Here is an 18,547-nt window from a genome sequence, read left to right as displayed (position 1 = left end):
TGGCAACTGATTGATCTCTTAGAAATGTTTGATGTTGAAATATTTGTAGCACAAGTCCAAAGAAAAAGCAAAAAGAATTGGAATTAAACTGAGTAAATGTTTTACTTTGGCTCTGCTTGTCGTAATAGCTGTCAGTCAATCTAACATTACTGGAGATAGTATAAAATTCTAGGTCTTCCAGTGCTTGCCCAAAGAAATGAGAGGAGTAGTGATTGTTGCAAATGAGGCTGAATGCATACAGTGGAAAAAAAATACCTTCCCATCACCTTATAATGGAACATAATGGCTACGGGAGAAAACAAAGAATATCTGAGTTTGTATTGTGTATCTGCTTAAAGAGTAGCCTGTGTCCTGAGATAATGTCAAAATAAACAGAGCAGTGTATATTGCACACCTTGCTCTTTGGTGAGAGCAGAACACTTTGGGAGGGTACGGGTGTTCAGCAAGAGGATTTTGATCTGCTTGCTCTCTGGCATGGGCCAATCATTCCCAGTACAGAGTTCTGCTTAAATAAACTACATGTATAAAAGACAACTCAAGGCAAAATGATATAATGCATTTTAACTCCTCTGTTAATTTGATGAGAGTTCTGGACCATAAATCATCGGTTTCAAATGAGAAAGCTTTGAATGATGCTTGAGAACCAGTCAGAGACTCAAAAACAGCATTCTGAATCCTTATTCTGCAAAACTTTCTTCTTTATTCTAGATAGTAGGAAATCAGGTGCTTGGAAACATGTCTGGGAAACCCAAGCTCCACTACTTCAATGGACGAGGTCGAATGGAATCAATTCGGTGGCTACTAGCAGCAGCTGGAGTTGAGGTCTGCCTATGTTTTTTATACTAAGAGCATGTGAGAAATACATATTTTTACTGTCCCTTATCAAAACTGTGACTGACCAGCAGTTTCAAGTTCCGTGTTCAGTGCACTGCACAATGATGACCAAGTCAGCATTGCTAGTTATGGTTCTTATGAGATCATGTTATTACCTATTACTACACCACTCACCATTAAAAAACAATTAATGTCACTACTAGCTTATCCCAAGTAGCAAAGCAGGTTCCTATCTCACTTTTAACCATCATGTTCCAAGCCTGTTGTTAGCATTATGAATGCATCTCCCTATAGCTAGCCAAATAACATTTTTATAACCACAGTGGTAGTCCCTGGTTCTATCTTCTGATCATAGGGATTCAGCACTTTCAACTCTGAAGGCCTCTAGCTAAACCCCAAAGTCCAGAAGAGTGTTTATATTATGCCTATTGCAATGTAACGGCCCCTTGAAAGTAATGCCTTATATAAAACAAACAGTAATTCTTCTCACCTCTAACAATTTCTGATATTAAAGCTGGAGAGGGAGACAGTGCAGGGAATCTGTGTGTTTAAGAGCTGTGAGCTTTTGTCATGGTGAAAAGCAATGAGCCAGAAAACTGCAGAGGACACATGATCCTTTCTCTTCCTCCCTCCTCTTCCCAGCCTGCGGCAAAGAAGCTCTAGCACAGTTCTCCTGCCACCGTATGAATTTACCTATACGCCCTTCTCCCTGAACGATCTCTTGCTCCATTTCCTGCCAGCAGTGAGAACAGGAGCAGCACGGTCATACTTAGCCCAGAAGGCAGTGCTCTGTGCCTTCTGGGAACCTCCAGTTTATCCCAAATCTTACCTGCACGCAGATATGATTCATATGGGAGGGGGAAGAGGAGCGGATGACAGAGGCAAAAACATTTTTAAAAGATATCACTTTAACAACCGATTCATCTTTTTAAAAGAAAATTCCCCAAAGTATAACTCTCTGGTCTTCGATTGTCTCATGCAATGCAGAAGCTAAAATACACAGTGACAACATGACTTTTCTTCTATATTTCCTGCAGTTTGAAGAATGTTTTCTGGAAACAAGGGATGACCTGCTAAAGTTACTGAAGAGTAAGTTTCCTTCACTTTTCAGTAAATAGACCTATTTGTCTTAGAACATCTAAGAAGTCTTATGTCTCTTGAAAAGAAAATCAAGATTGGATTGCACCTGAGGTATCACAGATGCACACTGCAGTGAGAACACACTGTGATAGATGATACCATCTGCCCAGTCACTTCAGTCTTATGATAGTACAGTTTTTTGTCATCAGATCGTCTTGAAATTCATTAGTATTTTAGGTTGCCTACAAAGCTGTTGTTTTATAATCCATATGAAACAAGTTTCAGAGTTCAGAGTTTAACCTGTAACTCTGATGTATTCTTGGTTTCCCAAGGCAATAGTTGACCTTGCTGCTCTTTAGCTTCCATCTCCGTGGGTTTGAGATTTATTTTTTCTCCAAGCCAAATCACATGTCTGTGCTCTTCCAGTTCACCTTGGCTGACCAAAGAAGTCTGAGCTTAGGTCGGCATTTGCAGTCCCGCTCTCCTTTGGGAAGAACGAGTTGATCCTCCTGACACCTGCAAGCTTTCAAAAAGCACAGCAGTATTTTAAGACATGAGCATAATAATAAAAATATGCCTTTAATAGCAAACAGTTTCTATGCACACTTGCCTTACAGTGGATCCAAAGATGGACATAATCGATAGGTTATTTAAGACAATAAATGTCATCCTATAGAGTAATTACTCTGACTTACATCTCTGATCAGTTAAAGTCAGTAGAGTAGTCACAAAGATAAGTATAAACATTTGTATTGGCATTCATGTTGACAAGCTTTTAAATAGTCCATATTTCCATAATATTTATCGTAGCATGACAGAAACTGGTTTGTGATGGGTCAGATGGGTCAGGTCCTTCAGTCCTTCCCATCTGTGTCAACCTCAATGGAAATTCATCTGAGTTAGGACCGTGCAGTGCAGGACTTGTCCTTTTCAGTGTGTGATTCCTGAAGCTTCTGCATTCGGGTGCTTCATCAGATTTGAAGAAACTTCAAGAAGCTGATTGTTATAATATTAGATTAACCTATCACCCACAAATGCTTCTTCATTTTATGGTAAGCTTTTTCCATACCATAATCTGAGAGTGACGAAGACTGTCTCAAATCAAAAATAATATGGATCGTAAGACATTTTGCCAGATACCCACTGATGGTACTCCTTCAGAGGCTGAATGTCTTGTTTGTCATGTCCCTTTTATTCTAGGTGGAGCCCTGCTGTTTCAGCAAGTGCCCATGGTGGAGATCGACGGGATCAAGATGGTGCAGACTAGAGCCATTGGCAACTACATAGCAGCAAAGTACAACCTCTACGGGAAGGACCTGAAGGAGAGAGCCCTGTACGGTACCGATACTGTCTTTGTTTGATAGACCGCAATGCAGACAGCCTTGTTGTGCAATACAAGAACATCCCGGCTTACTATTCGATTCAGGGTGATTCAGCAGATTTTCATGTAGCGTGTCCTGGCCTTGCCTGCAGGTGATGTCTACAACAGGATTAACCAGCTAGATTAGATAGGCAGGAGGGTGCAAGGGTGTTTATGAAGATCAAAGGTCAATGCAAGAATCAGAAGAAAGCAGTCAGGAGTACAGAGGACAGTCTGTCTTCCTGATGCCGCTCTTCATTCACTGTCCCCTGGAGTCGCCAGCAGCATGCATTTTCACCAGCTCAAATTCAGGGAAATGTCTTTGATGGGAAGAGAAACTCTTCTGTTTCTAGGAACTAGATATTAAAGGATAGCGCTCTCAAGGCACATGTGTTGATTATGTAAATATCCTGAAATGCTTCAAGCTAGTTAGCACAAGTAAACACATTTCATGATATCCAGTAGGAATCGTATAGAAACACTGTTTAACTTAACACATCTGCTTTGATTTTTAACATGGGTTTGGATGACGTATATGCCAATTTTGTATATATGCTTGAAAAACTTAATGTAGAGGAATATCACCACTAGTGAAAAATGGAAGGAATGTAGTACTTCAGTTTTGGTTAGATATATTCCACTTGTCTTTTATCTCCTCCCAAAACAGAAGCTACTGCACTTGGAGGGGGGACTGCTCCATCCTATGCATTTTGGATAGAAGAGGTGTTCCTAACATTTCAGTCGGGGCTATGTCAGTACTTATTGTGCTATTCGGACCTACTGTGAATTGACCAAATCAAACTTTTTCTTCCAGAATTGATATGTATGTGGAAGCAATAATAGATCTGGATGAGTTACTCATGAGCCATCCTTTCCAACCAGCTGATAAAAAGGAGCAACATCTTGCTAATATTGTGGACAAGGCCACAAACAGACACTTCCCAGTCTATGAGAAGGTAGGTGGCAAAGACATAGCAACTTAGTTAATATTGGTTTCCTGAAACTCCATCTTGGATCTATACATGCAAACTTAATTCAGGAAAATGGAGAGGAAAAATTACCACTGCAGTGTACATGCAATGTCTTGGGGAAGGCAGGGCTGGGAGGAATACGAAAGGGATAGAGGATGCTACAAATCTGAGAGAAATTCAGAGCTGCAAAGACACAGGATAGACTGAGCTCTCCAAATATCCATGTTTCAAACTGTATGTTGTTTCAGGCAAAAGCCACTTTAGCATCATTTTCTATATTAAGTTTCCTCCTGAAGCATTTTCAGTACAGGACCCTCTGTAAAATCATGTATTTGCTATGTGAAAGCATTATAGTTCCTTCTGCAACAAGAGGGAGGGTGGCTGAGTTGGATGTCAAGAACACGAGGCATGGGTTATATATGGAGAGTTCCCAATACAATGTTTGCCAAAATTGAAAAGGAAGCACATGAGAAGTAAGGGAGGTGCCCCTATTTTGAAAGAGTCCAAGATATTCTATTATGCGCTGGGCTGAATTTAAGCCTCTCCTAAATTTTGTGTGGGCATTTGCAGTGATGGCTGTATTCCAGCAGCTCTGAGCCTTCAGCACAGAAGTTCTGATTATGAGGGTTACAGAAGTGAAAGGAGGAGGGCTAGAACTGAGCCATCAGAAAAATCTGCACAATAGAAAGGACTGATGTGGTCAGAATGCACTCAGATTGTTTGTTTATACCACAGAAGTTCTTACTGTACTGCCTTGTTTCAAAGGTAACTCCTATGCAGTGTATGGCCTTGCTTTGAAAATACCGTATTAGGTTCAGTCTGCTCTGGCTGCACACACACACAAATGCAGGGAAAAAATTGCCTTTACATCTGGTCATTGTGCCCTGTTTTCAGGTTTTGAAGGACCATGGACAGGACTTTCTTGTGGGCAATCAGCTTAGCAGGGCAGATGTGCAATTACTTGAAGCTCTTTTAATGGCAGAGGAGTGCAAGCCTGATATACTTGCCAGATTTCCTCTCTTGCAGGTAACTGAATGGACAGTTTTAATGGGAAGTGAATCAAAGCAGAGCCATTGATTTACACGGGCTAAGAAATATGGGGGAGTGGGAGGGTAAGGAAAGACAAAGCCAAAATCAAGTATCCTAAGTAATTTTAGCCTGTCTCAAATAATGATGGTCATTGCCTTCTTATACCACTATAGCCACCAGGGCTCAAAAGCATAATAGGACAAAGCATAAAGAGTCTGCTGCATGATCAACCCACAGTGTTACTTTTACAGCACGGGTAACATCCAAATGTCTGATAGTAACCGTGGTTCTTAAGTATAGTGCTGTTTTGTTTTTGCTTTGTAGAGTTTTAAAGCAAGAATAAGTAATGTTCCCACAATAAAGAAATTTCTGCAGCCTGGCAGCCAGAGGAAACCACCACTACAAGAAAAAGATCTTCCAAAAGTGCTGAAAATTTTCAATCTTAACCAGTGAGCAGCAATCTAAAATCACAGAAACTCTACTGCATTTTCTCTGTGTTTCCTGATAGTGGCAAAGTGAAACTAATGAAAATAGTTAAAAGGTTTTTTGATCTCCCTTTCTCTGGCCAACATCCGGCCTCTGATTGGGTTTGGCCTGCTCTTCCTAAGTAATTCAACTTGAGCACACCAGCAAATGAAATGGTTAAATGAATTATGAGGTGCACAGGACAAAGCAGGATGTCTTAAATTACCGATTTTAAGAGATTACCTGAAATAAAGTCTCGCTATTGACATTTAAAAACATCTGTTTAATGACTGTTTGCGGCCAGTTTTATAGATAAGGGGTCTCTCATTCTGTCTTTCTGTTATTCACAAGAGTTGCTTGAGTACAGAGAGAGCTTAGCCCAAAAGCTGGTCAACATGACCATTCTGGAAAAAGCCAGGCAAAGCCTGCAGGTTCTGGTTCAACGGGGATTGCATGTTTTGATTCAACTTTCCTCGGAACTTACCTTTCCTGGACTTGGAGTATATTGGGATCAGAAGTCCTATCACACCTCTGTTTTGCCGCTGATCATTTGCGGTCTCCTGTAGTCATTCTTGTAGTGTATTTTCACTAACGCTTACCTTAACAAAAAGCTGACTGTAGCAGCTAAAAGCACTTTGCACATTTGACTGAAAGATGAATGCTTGTATCCGACTGTACAGATGAAAAACTACAATAGTTTGAGGCAGAAGGAGTCTTGATTGGTGTCAGGTGCTAACACTTTGCCTTGTAATGTAGATCTTATGTTACGATGACTTATCTTTTTGTACACTAAGCTCAGTTAAATATTATCTATAATTGCACGTTATAAACATATTCACTTGAATCAAGTTCCACTACCGAGGCACTAGCAAGAAAGTTGAATACATAAACGTGCTAATTATTTAAACACCAAATGAAACAAATATGTACATGCAACTGCCAGCGCCCCCAAAGTAATTACTGACTAGTACCACCAGTTTTAAACTGAGTGTAAAAACTCTTTCTAACATCCGTGTGGATGTGTTTCTCCCCATCCTCATATGGGAAATGCCATGCAATGGGAATCAAACTGTTTTTAGCATCAAGAAAGGCAGAAAATGGTTCTGCAGGGGAGCGTGTATTAATTAGAACTGTTGCTCATAGACATGAGCCGTCTCCCTTCCGCCTCACAGAAGCGCCGGAAACTGCAGTGCGCTGTGAGAAACTCGAGCAGGAGGCCTCGGCCTCGGCCTCGGCTGATGACCCTCCTCATCGTTACCTTCCCCTTTGTACCGCGCAGCAGAGCAGTTGTATCAGCTGGCACGCAGTCCCCAGCCTTCAGCCAAGCCGAGCTCTGGCATGCTGGCAACCAGCCGGCAGCTCAGCCCCTGCCGCCCTCGGGCTATGGCCCAGGCCAGCGGGCGCTGGGACGGCTCCCTCTCCCCTCCCCGGCTCACTGACGCCCCCGAGCGCCTCAGAGGCCGCAAAGCAATTCGGGAGCGCCTGCGCGCCCCCGCGGCCGTGCCAATCGCAGGCGCGCCGTAGATTTCCCCCTCCGTCTCCACCGCAGAAGTACAGGCTGCCCCGCTCCCTCCGCCCGCCCAGGACGCCCTGGGCGGTGGCTGCAGCAGCAGCGGCGGCGGTGGCGGCCGGGGCTGGGGCTCCGCCCCCCCCCGCTCGCGCAGCCGTTGGCCGTTGGCCACCGCCCGCCGCGCGCGCGGCCGTTGGCGGTGCTGCCCCGCCCCTCGCCGGTGCCGCCCGCGGGGCGCGGCTGGCGCTCCTCGGTTAGGCTCGGCGCGGACGCCGCGGGCGGGCTGGGTGCCGAGGCGGCTGCGCGGAGCGCTGGGTAACTGCGCGGAGCGGGGCTGCGGGCGCTGCCGCCCGCTGGGGAGCGCGCTGGCGGTGGCGGGCCGGGGGGCGGCGGCGGCGGGCCGCGGGGGGCTCGGCGCGCTGCCCGGCGGGCGCGGCTGGGGGAGCGCGCCGGGCGTGAGCTCTGCTGCGGCTCCGGCTGGGGGAGGGCGCTGCGGGCCCCGCTCGCCCGGGGCTGCCCGCGGCAGGGCTGGGGGGCTCCGTGCGGCGGCGCGTCGCGGTGGCGGGCGTAGCGCTCCTGGAACGGGGCCGCGCCGCCGCCCTGAGCTCGCATGTTTCCTGCTGCGCCTCGAGCTGCCAAATCGTCCCTGCCGAGGGGAGTTTTGCCTTGGATATAAGCCATCAGACAGAGGAACTGTTAGGACAACGGCGGAATGCAGCTGCTTGGTTTCGGGCGCTCTTAACTGCTCCCTTTTCTGATCTTCACTCCTCCAGCTCTTCTCTGTGATCAGTGGTGCACGGGGAATGCATGTTACGCAGTTACGTCTGCGAAGCCTGGTACTGTAAATGTCTAATCTGCACTCTCTGACGTGTTTGCTGTGCCGTAGTTGAGGCTTTTCGTGCTGTTGGCCCAATGCTACTTTACTGTTCTTTTCTGTGCACTTCTGTGAGCTTTACACTCTTAGCCTTGGTTTTAGAAACTACCCCTGATTTTTGTGCAGGATGAGTCCTAGGAGGGTACTCACCGTTCTCACCTGAGTCAGTGGAGCCATACCTCTGCCTGCTGCAGTTAGCTACATCAGCAAGTGAAAGGGGCTGGGGAGGCAGGAGAAGGCAGGCTCTCATTTCTGTGCTCTCATGGCTGCCTGCACAGGGGGAGGAACCAACAGGTGTGCTCGCTTGCTTGCATATATACACACATGCACACCTTGACACATGATCCAGATCTCCCTCCCCTTGCTTATGTGTGTGATCTTGCTTCCTTCTGTGAGCTGTGTACACCTGCACGTATGGTCTAACATTAGCACCACTCAGTTTACAGAACTTGAAGGCAGCCTTATGTAACTTGAATAACATCAATGTCTGTTAAGGACCAAATGAGTTGCAGCCCCTCTTGGACTCTGTCCAAGAGGGGTAACTTGGTGCTGCTGCTGCTGCTGCTCTCCTTTAGGGTTGCTAAGGGAATATCTGTGTTTGCTGAGGCGTGCCTGCATGAGAGCAAAAAGCTGGATTTGCATGCATGAAAGGCTAATCTTTTACTTTAGGCCCACACTTGGGAAGTGTTCAGTGTTGCTTGACAATGTTTTTCCTGCAGTAGAGACTCTCACCAGGCTGGACTATGGTGTTGTACATAATGGGGTTCTGGCTCTTTGTTATATAGGCAGAGATTTTAAAGCTGAATTGTTATTTGTAATTCAAGTTTTAAAATCTCAAGTGGTGATTTCCCTTTTATCTTATTCAGACACCCCTCCTAGCTTGGGAGGGAATACTTTTGAATCCAAAGTGGTTTGGCCTGAATGCCAGCAGAAACCACATGGTGAGAAATTACAAGTTCAGATATTTCAAGATTGTGTCAGGCTCAATGCACTACTGGACCAAAGGACCACTGCCATAAGGTCATTCTGCTTGAACAGTCCTGTTTGAGCTATATTTGAGGAACAAAGCATTACAAGGAACTGCTTTGGATTATATATGCAATTAGGAAGAAAGCTTAAGACCTTGCAGCAGATCATGAGCACACTTCAGTTCACCTATTTGTTTCTCACTGGAAGCTGATGCTTGAACTGCTTTGGACAAAAATGCATGTTTTTTTTAATATAGTGATCAGGGTGGAAGCCATCACTTTGACTACAGTCTGGCTGAGGCCTAAGGAAGGTCCAGTGTGCTGGACAATGTAGAAAGTTTGTGATTTTTCAGATCTGTTACTCCTATTCCAGAAACCTAATTTACCAATGACTTTGCTACTCTTACATGACTCATTGCTTTATAAAGGCATATTCATTACAGAGTAGTAACAGAGTCACTTAAGTACTTTGCCACTGTGTGCTAGGAGCAAAAGTTCAGCCTAAATCCCTAAGTCAGTCCTTAAGCAGTGCAGCTCCAGGCAAATCCAAGCCTTTTCCAACCTGCATGAAAAGACTGATCCCTGCAAGGAATCGTGATGGGCAAGTACGGGTTATGTTGATACAGATGCTTTTTTTCCACTGGCGCTTCCTCTGCTCTTCAGCTTCACCAGCTGTCTGGAGTGGAGCACTGAGACGAGCAAGATTTTGGCTGGGATGATTTCATCAGCTATCTTGATGAGGAAAGAGAGGAAGGAAGTTTGTGACTCAATGAAGTACTGAAAAGTCTTACCCAGGAATTAAATAAACCTCCCTGTAAACAGATAAACCTTGGCTAAACGGTGGAACGCTCTGTTAATCAGTTCATGAGTTTGTCCTCCTATCATTCAGTTTTCTTCTGGGGCCCATTAGTGATAAGAGTACAGTGTGCTTTGTCAGTTACCTTCCTGTTCCAGTGCTGCACAAGCCCATGTCAGCTGCCAGGTTTGTATTACTGCATGTAGCTGCTTTTGCTGTCAGTGACACTTTGAAAAAACTAAGCAGTTCACCCCTGTGCTGTTATCTGGTGGTCTGACTTTCAGCTCTCACTGCTGCTAAGGCACTGGGTGCATTGAATGGGCCTTATCTGTCCAGTCGAGGTCCAGATCTCATTTGTTTGTTTTAGTTTTTAAAGTTAGGTCTTCAGAGTCAGTAGGATGTAAATGCCTGCTACATTTTAGACATTGTTCCTGAAGTTGGAAGGGGTCTTGAAGTGGATTGACATCCTGTATAATGGAAACACTGTGATTTGGCTAATGGTTGAAGCAGAACTAGCTAAATATGGAAGTCAACGGGCCTAGTAAAATAAATGCTCTAATATATATTGTTGTCATAAGCTCTTAAAGACACAAAGCTCTGAAACTTCACAGTGAGAGAGGTGAAGGTAACATTGATATTTTTGCCTTGGTGTTCTTGTGAAGCAATAGATTTGACGTTGTATGTTATCAAGTCTGGTATGATGTGGATGCTATCACCAAACTCAAAATCTACCGAACAGATTGTATTGTTACAAAATTAAAAATGTATTTATCTAAGAGTACCCTACAATGCTGTTTTGGTTGTAAGATTCTCATGACTTCTTAAAGCTGAGCTGATAGTTTTTAAAGAGAGGTATATGATCTAGCACATGTTTATTATCTGCTGTCATGAATCTCTTTTAAATTGCTGCACATTATCCTGGAAGCATGTACTATTTTTCCATTGAATCTACAGGAACTTTGGCTGCATCAAACCTGGGTGTCTAGGTCTTGAATTGCCCCTCTCCTTTCACATTCACCCAACAGTATTTAGTATGTTGGAATGTAAAATTTTACAAGTGCTGATTTAAAAAAAAGAATCCTTTAAAATGATCTTCTTGAATTTATCAGGAAACAAGAACGCTGAAATCATGGCGGGGAAACCTAAGCTGCACTATCCTAAGGGAAGGGGGAGGATGGAGTCAGTCCGATGGCTGTTAGCAGCAGCTGGGGTTGAGGTTTGTACCTTTTTATAAAATGATCAGAGTAATCTGTGATTAAAATAAGTGTTCCGTTTAGGAACGGTTTCCCAAGTACCTTTGTGCTTACAGAGCTATATAGCACGACATGACATGTGCTTACAGACATGTGCACAATCACATGTGATGCAGAATGCCTTGGATTCAGTGATACACTGTTTCAAATTGTATTTAAGATAGTGTTCGAGCAACAGTTACCCAGTATAAGGCTTTTACTTTACAAGGAGAATCTTTGTTTTCAAAACATAGTTTCAGCTTAGAAGGCTTAGATTGTTGCTACAGACCAAAACTCTGCATCTCTTTAACTTACTCTGAGCGGTCATTACTAAAAGACCCGTGTGTACCCCATGAAGAACTTCAGAACATTATCTGTAAACAAAGTGCTTTTCATTCTTGGGGTCAGGGTCTGATGAAGGTAAATCAGCAAAGATGCCCTGAAGCCAACAGAGCTATCTCTGTCAACTTAATTTCCACATTTACATTTTGTTTGAATGTGGTGCTTTCATTTCTCAGAAGCTACTTATATTCCATTGGAAACGTAAGGCTTTTTTTAAATGATGCTCACATGTGAACGTTGCTGAGGGATAAGCTGCAGAGCACGAGTGCTGAGGGAACCAAGATTGTGCCCTCATTCAAATGTCCTTTTTATTAAAAAATAATTAAAATATCAGCAGGGGGAAATAGGGAGATAAAAGCAGCTGATGCCACATGAAATACTGAGAACACATTGAGTATACTGGACATATGGAGTATACATTGAACATATATATTGAATGTGTCCTCAACATACTGAGTATATATTGAAATACTGAGTAACCATTGTGCCTCCCTTACACAGCATTTAAGTGAATGACTCAGTTGCCTAGCTGGTAATTGTTTATGCAGGCATGTAGACAGGACTTTATAACAAAGGAAGGTTTTTTCTGAGATGTAAAGCATTGCATGTTACTGTGTGGTCAGGGGATAGTGTAGTCCTGCGTTATTTGCTGGAGTGGAGGTGGAGAATAGGAGCCGGGATCTCCAAACAGTCATGAGAAGTAGTGGGAGTAGTGTGGAGAGGATGGTTTCTAACTTCGTCTCCCTTCCCCATTGTGGTCGGAGTGACACAGTGTTGTTTTCTATCTTTGCTTTTCAGTTTGAGGAAGAATTTATAGAAACAAAGGAAGACCTGGAAAAATTACGCAGCAGTGAGTCTGTAAATTGTCTCCTAAACATAAATTTGCATCAATATAACAAAAGGAGTACTTTATCTGACTTTGTTAAGAGATGAAATCTTTTGTAAGACCTTCTCTGATATGATATGGCCCGTAAAGAGAAGACTTGAGAGACATGGCTGCTTGTGTATGCTTTCATTGCAGGAGCTTTAGTCACTCAGAATTAGAAATGTTTTAGGATATTCTCAGCTCTTTTTTTCCCCTCAGATTCAGTGCAGTACTACAGTGGTTTGAGTAATTTGCTTCTGTTTCCTTCGAAGATGGATCCCTGCTGTTTCAGCAAGTGCCCATGGTGGAGATTGATGGGATGAAGTTGGTGCAGACTAGAGCCATCCTCAGCTACATAGCAGGAAAGTACAACCTCTATGGGAAAGACCTGAAGGAGAGAGCCTGGTACGGTAATAGTACATACCACCCTTACTAATACTGCTTTATTTTTTTCATATTGCATGTAAAGGTGCATGTCTGCCGGTGCTTTGTCACCTCAGCTCCAGGGACTGGATGAGTGGACTTCATATGACTGATAAATGATTATTAATTGTCAACATAATGAGAAATGTTACGGCCAACTCAAAGTTCCTCTGAATGCACAGAGACGAGAAGTGCATTAAACTCTTGGGCAACTGCAGAATCTTAATACAATAATAAAGGCTAAGTATGCCTTGATTTTTTTCAACTAGAAAACTGTAGAAAATTTAGAGCTGCATGAAAAAGATTGTGAAATTTGATTTCTTTTTTTCAAAATGTGAAGAATTTTTCCTAGCTGATGAAAGATGAGGAAGAAATCTTCAGTGGCTTATTACTACTGAAAAATAAACCAATATTTTCCTAATGTTACTTTACCATGTATGCTCTGGGTGTACACGTGTGAGACTGGCTTTCCCCAGTCATAACTAAAGAGCTCATACAAAAGCAAAAATTCTGATTCACTCATTCTAACAAGTAAAATAAAAATCATAGAAAAATTCAGCTAAGTCCTTAACATAACTGACTCCAATTTGCCGTAAAGGGTTTATTCCCATAAACAAATCTTCCAAAACATATCTGACAATGGGTAGGCAGTTCAGCAGAGATTATGAGGACTACTATTATGGATCAGCATGTCTGAACTGGCAATTTGCAGCCATTTGTTGCATGGAACCTTTTATAATTAGGCATCAAATGCCCCTCCCCTTCCCCCTCCCCCCCCCCAAAGCAGTTGGCATATGCATACTTCTGTCCCCCAGTATAAATCAGTATGATATCAGTGGAAAACAATATGAACTCCAATTAAATAAGAGTCTGTGTAATTACTGTATTTAATATCCTGCATGTCACAGACACAATGAACCTGTCTATAAAGATCTGTGCTTTCAAAAAACTGGAGCTGGTTTCTCAGTTTTTTTTTTCCTCTTCCATCAAAGACGAAGAACAAGAAAACAAATTAATGTCTTATTCTACATTGGCTAGTGAGCATTTAACTCTCTGATAACTTTAGCACCATGTTTCAGTCAAATAACCAGAATGGATTGTTCAAATAAGAAATGTTAAATAAAAATATTTGTTTCAGGATTGATATGTATGTGGAAGGAACGACGGACCTGATGGGAATGATCATACATCTCCCTTTTCAACCGGCTGAATCAAAAGAGAAGAATTTTGCCTTAATCATTGAACGAGCTGCAGCCAGATACTTTCCTGTCTATGAAAAGGTGATAATTTACTACTAGTCCACAAAGACAGTAAAGCAGTGTACAGTTAACACTCCCCAGCTCAGCCCCAACGCATGCTTCCCAGAAGGCAAGTGATGGTACAACTCTGGAACTGGGTGATGGAGCCCACATTGAGTGACATGGAGAGGACCACAAAATAACATCGGGCTGATTCTGGTACTAGGTATCTCTGCTGACTTCAGGAAGACTCCTCACAGAGCAAATCCTACTTGTTGGGAGAAAAGGGATTGGCTCAAGCTTTTTAAAAACTAGCCTAGTGGTTCATAGCTGCTAGCATTTTGCATATGTGCACCATTTAAATACCTATGAAAGTGTATATACTTTTGCTGTTCAAAGTTAAATACAATTGTGCTTTATAATGTGGACCTAATCCTGTGATCCTTCTCAAACCCATTGCTTACATACATTGTAATAATACCTAGAGACTTGTTACTGTCCTTCTCTGAGTCATTTTATTTGGGCATCTTTATATGTGCACGGAAAGACTCTGCAAACAGGATGTATAAAGCTTAAAAATATAGAGCAATTATTTATTGGCTAGCGGGCACAAAAGAGAACTTGGGACCTAATGGTCTACTAGGTAAAGCATTAGTATGCTCTCTACCCCCTATAAGGCACATGAAGCATCTTTGGTGTCCAGGCAGGTATCAGGAGGGAAAGGTTGCCCTCTGCTATTCCCTGGAACATATTCTTGATGCTAGTGAATTGCCATTTTCTACCAATTCCCTGGGGTTTTTTTGTTTTCGTTTTTTCTTCCCTCTAGCATTTTAGACTTTTTCATGTTGGTGTTTTTCTTCTTGAATTGGGCTAGCAATGATCTTCATCTCAACAATCCTGCTTCTGTCTTGTAATTTTACCTTTCTCACCTTGTGTGGCTGTACTGTACAGACTTTCTCACAGCTCTTTCTCGTGATGTAGCAGTCTCCTCAGAAGTCTGTGCCAAGGTTACACAGCTTTGCTGTATTAGATTTGGGCCTGGTTCCTAGCCTGGGTCCTTGGCTCACAGGCAGCTGAAGCCCTAGGAGGGAGGTGGGAGGAAATTACAGAGGGGATGAGAGACAGAGACCAAAAGAGATGCAGAGTTACAAGACCAAAATCATCATGGAATTGCCTCCTGGGAACTAAGAAGCTGTAATGGAATAGCTAGACAAAATCATTACACTGCATATGACTTTTTTAATTGTTTATATTTTGTAGGCCTTAAAAGACCATGGACATGGTTATCTTGTTGGCAACAAATTAAGCTGGGCAGACATCCATCTGCTGGAAGCCATTTTAATGACAGAAGAATGTAAGCCTGATATACTTTCTGCATTCCCTCTGTTACAGGTAAGTAATTATCTGATCTCAATATGGAATATAACATACCAATGTCACTGACCAGTTTTAAAAGCTTATTGATGTTTAAATCCTTTGAACCACTGTAGTATGTCGCTGACAGCTCTCTGATCTGTTTCTGTTGACTGTAACCACCTGAACGCACCCACTCAGTCCTGCCTCCAGAGCTCCTGAGGGCTCATTGTCCAGTCCTTCCTCCAGCTCTGCCAGTTCTCTGTTGGCAGGAATTCACTTACCAACTCTACCAGTTTGGTCCTGTAACTGTTACTTCCAGGTCTTCAAACACGGCCTGTTTTGTCTGCAGTTCCTATCCTTCTGTTTTTGTTAACAAAATTGTATTTTGAAGAAATCAGAGACAAGAGCTCTTCATTTTCTTCTCTCTTGCTTCCATGGTGCTTTACACTGAAATACTTGTGTCCATGCCTCTCTTCAGCCCAAATATATTCCAGCTATCTGGACTGAGGCTGTGATTTTTCTTCTCCCACCTTTATCAGATGAATCTTTTGCTCTTTAATATTAAATTCTCCCATCCCCATCTGTGAAACCAAGGTAAACTTTATAGCACCAGTATTGCAGATCAGAGTATTTACATCTAGATTGTCCAAAAAGACTGATATGTGATTTGCAGTGGAGGATGCAGAGTGCTGAGCTGGACATAAGTAGCTACTAACTTGCTTTGTTTGCTGAAGCATGTCTGGGAAGGAAAAATCCAAGTCAGCTGACTTTTAAGCTATAAAGGATGGCATATAATTTCCTTATGCTCATTGGTTTTATTGCTTCTTCTTACAGGCTTTTAAAGGAAGGATAAGCAACATTCCAACAATTAAAAAATTCTTGCAGCCTGGCAGCCAGAGGAAACCAGTAGAAGATGAAAAGTTTATTGCACGTGTGAAGGAAATATTCGATATGTAATCAATGTGGCTGCTGAAGATCCTGTAACTGTAGTAGATCACCTGAGCTATGCCTCATAGGTGTAAACTGCATAGGTGCATTCTGTAGCTTGCATCGTACAGCCAGTTACATGAAAATCTTTGAAACAGAGTATACAGAATATATGGAATATATAACAGAATAATCTTTTTGATTAGATTAAAAGGCTGAGCTGTAGCTGTTGATTTCAGAAAGTAGTATTTTATGGAACAATTACATGAAATAAAACATGCTGATAACTTTTTGTGCTTGTTTATTTACAGTGCATGCCTGGTAGGGTAAAATGTTTCAGCTGTAGTTCTGGCAGTACAGGAGAAAGCTCTCTTCCAGCCTTTTGCAAACTGCAGCACGGAAGAGACACTCTGTAAAAAGAGGAGTCATTTAAATTCAGAATTGGAATCTCTGCTGGCCCCTACTTAGTCTCCCTGACTGTAAATTCAAAGTCGTGTTCCCTGTCCCCTTGCTGTGTTTCACTGCTGTCTCCATACTTAAAATAAAAGAAAACCTAACATTTTTTTTCCTCCAAACTCATGATCCTTGTAAGTTTATGGGCAGAAGAATGAACCTGTTTTAATCCCCAAATAAACCTTTGGGCTAATCTCTCAGCAGCGATTTTGTTCACTGAGAGATCAAAGAACATGTATTTAATTAGCTTGATCTGTTTTTCATCCACTGAAACAGCCTCCTCCCTCACTTCTCCTTTTGCTGCTTGGCTAGATGGGTACAGGGAGGAAAATGCTACTTGATTTTGTAAGTAAGCTCTACCCCAGAATGTTTTTTTCAAAGTTGATGCTGTTTCCTTCACACACTGATGTACCCATTTTAAAGTACAGACACAGAGACCACCCCCACCCCTCTATGCACAAAAGAACCAAGGCAGGATTTAAAGCCAGCTTTAAAAAGAACACAAAATGGAGGAAAGCACCTGAATTCTGCATATCCTCACAGGCACAGACCTGAAACACACCCAGCACCTAGGCACTGCCAGGATTAGCTGAAGATTTTTACATTAAAATTTCCTGGGTAGCTAGCAGCAGTTTGAAATGTGCCTGATAGTAACTCAAGTTTTATAGAGCTAACGGGTGTTCCAGGCAAGTGCTGTAATCACTGAACCGCTACACAGACTGACATGGGCCAGCACCAGTGCATTTTGTGAATGCCTAGTTGGTGAGACCTCTGCTGGTTTGAGATGCTCAGGAATTTAGGCAGAAGCTTCTGGATTATAGCTGGGCTTGGAAGGCAGCCCCATCACCACGGGGTGGTTCTGAGAACACAGAAGGCTCAAGGCTGCAGATGCCAAAAAACAGAGAATCCTATCGCATTTAGGATTTGGGAAAGCAGCCAACCGCAGGATGGCTTCTATGTTTTGGCACTAAGGTAGGAGTCACCTCATCTATGGTGCAAATATTGACATTGGCATCAGTCACCCAAGCCTCTTATTAAAGTTCATGGCAGTCCAATTCATCTGATCTGTCTGAAAAGTTCTACTTCAGGATAAAATAAGCCACATCTTAAAACTGCCCAACTGTCATTTTAGGTACTAACATCCCAAACTGAAATCCTGAACACACTGTCTCAGTCACCTGTAAGACTGGCAACACCTGGAGGCCACCGGTACCAACATTTGTTAGCAAAAGATTCCAGTGATCTAAAGGTTTTGTTTTGTTTTGTTTGTTTGTTTTTTGGTAAGATGTGCCTTAGTCACATGATCTGCTTACAGCACTTTGTCTCCACTAAAGCCCTACCAAGAATCATAAGCATCTGCTTACAGCACTTTGTCTCCACTAAAGCCCTACCAAGAATCATAAGCTTGGTAGTCTGATGAATTTATGCAGCACTAGATCTGGTAGCTGTAGTCAGAGAGAGCCTCCATAATCAGGCTCTGTATAAAAAAAATGAAGCACCTATTGCTCTTAGTCTTCAATAGGGCACTCACCTAAATTCAGCCTCTTAATGATTTCGCTGCATAATCCTGCGCATGACAAGACAACCTCAGCCAAGCTTTCAGACCCAAGGAGTATTTATTTTCTATGCAAACTGGAATCACTTCAGTCCCTGAATAGTTAATGTCTGAACAGTCCCCTTTGTTTATGGAGAGGATTTCAGCAAAAGAATCTGTTTCAGCTCACACCTGCAAACCTGTTAAAGAATGTGGAGACTGAGCATTTAGAACCTATTGGTGCAAGATAATGAACTTTTCTCAGCTGTGGTTTACGTCAGTGGGAATTT

General features: G+C 42.7%; 2 protein-coding genes and 1 long non-coding RNA gene across 6 annotated transcripts; 2 read left to right on the top strand and 1 right to left on the bottom strand.

The window, feature by feature from the left end:
• The first annotated feature begins 714 nt into the window (after positions 1 to 714).
• On the top strand, positions 715 to 6,015 carry LOC135327824 (glutathione S-transferase-like). The gene is made up of 6 exons (XM_064508552.1): positions 715 to 822; positions 1,872 to 1,923; positions 3,115 to 3,247; positions 4,089 to 4,230; positions 5,140 to 5,271; positions 5,599 to 6,015. Exons 1-6 carry the CDS (start codon positions 736 to 738, stop codon positions 5,725 to 5,727), a joined length of 675 nt encoding a protein of 224 aa, XP_064364622.1. The 5' UTR covers positions 715 to 735; the 3' UTR covers positions 5,728 to 6,015.
• On the bottom strand, positions 2,475 to 7,377 carry LOC135327826 (uncharacterized). Its single transcript, XR_010388220.1, has 2 exons — positions 6,224 to 7,377; positions 2,475 to 3,630 (listed from the first exon to the last, which is right to left on the bottom strand). It is a non-coding gene; the product is annotated as an uncharacterized LOC135327826 (long non-coding RNA).
• Positions 7,335 to 16,562, top strand: LOC135327825 (glutathione S-transferase-like). 4 transcript variants are annotated; one of them, XM_064508561.1, is made up of 8 exons: positions 7,337 to 7,564; positions 8,023 to 8,085; positions 10,997 to 11,103; positions 12,260 to 12,311; positions 12,599 to 12,731; positions 13,888 to 14,029; positions 15,248 to 15,379; positions 16,178 to 16,562. In XM_064508561.1, the coding sequence occupies exons 3-8, from the start codon at positions 11,017 to 11,019 to the stop codon at positions 16,298 to 16,300; spliced, it is 669 nt and encodes a 222-aa protein (XP_064364631.1). In that variant the 5' UTR covers positions 7,337 to 7,564; positions 8,023 to 8,085; positions 10,997 to 11,016; the 3' UTR covers positions 16,301 to 16,562. The 4 variants fall into 4 exon arrangements, with proteins under 4 accessions (XP_064364632.1, XP_064364631.1, XP_064364629.1 ...); XM_064508562.1 differs by lacking the exon at positions 8,023 to 8,085 and having other exon boundaries at positions 7,335 to 7,502; XM_064508559.1 differs by lacking the exon at positions 8,023 to 8,085 and having other exon boundaries at positions 7,432 to 7,564.
• Positions 16,563 to 18,547: the final 1,985 nt, after the last annotated feature.

Source organism: Dromaius novaehollandiae, chromosome 3 (assembly GCF_036370855.1).
Source record: "Dromaius novaehollandiae isolate bDroNov1 chromosome 3, bDroNov1.hap1, whole genome shotgun sequence".
In the NCBI taxonomy this organism is placed as follows: Eukaryota; Metazoa; Chordata; class Aves; order Casuariiformes; family Dromaiidae; genus Dromaius; species Dromaius novaehollandiae.
The sequence above is the reverse complement of the archived record's forward strand: the minus strand, read 5'-3'. Positions and strand labels throughout refer to the sequence as shown.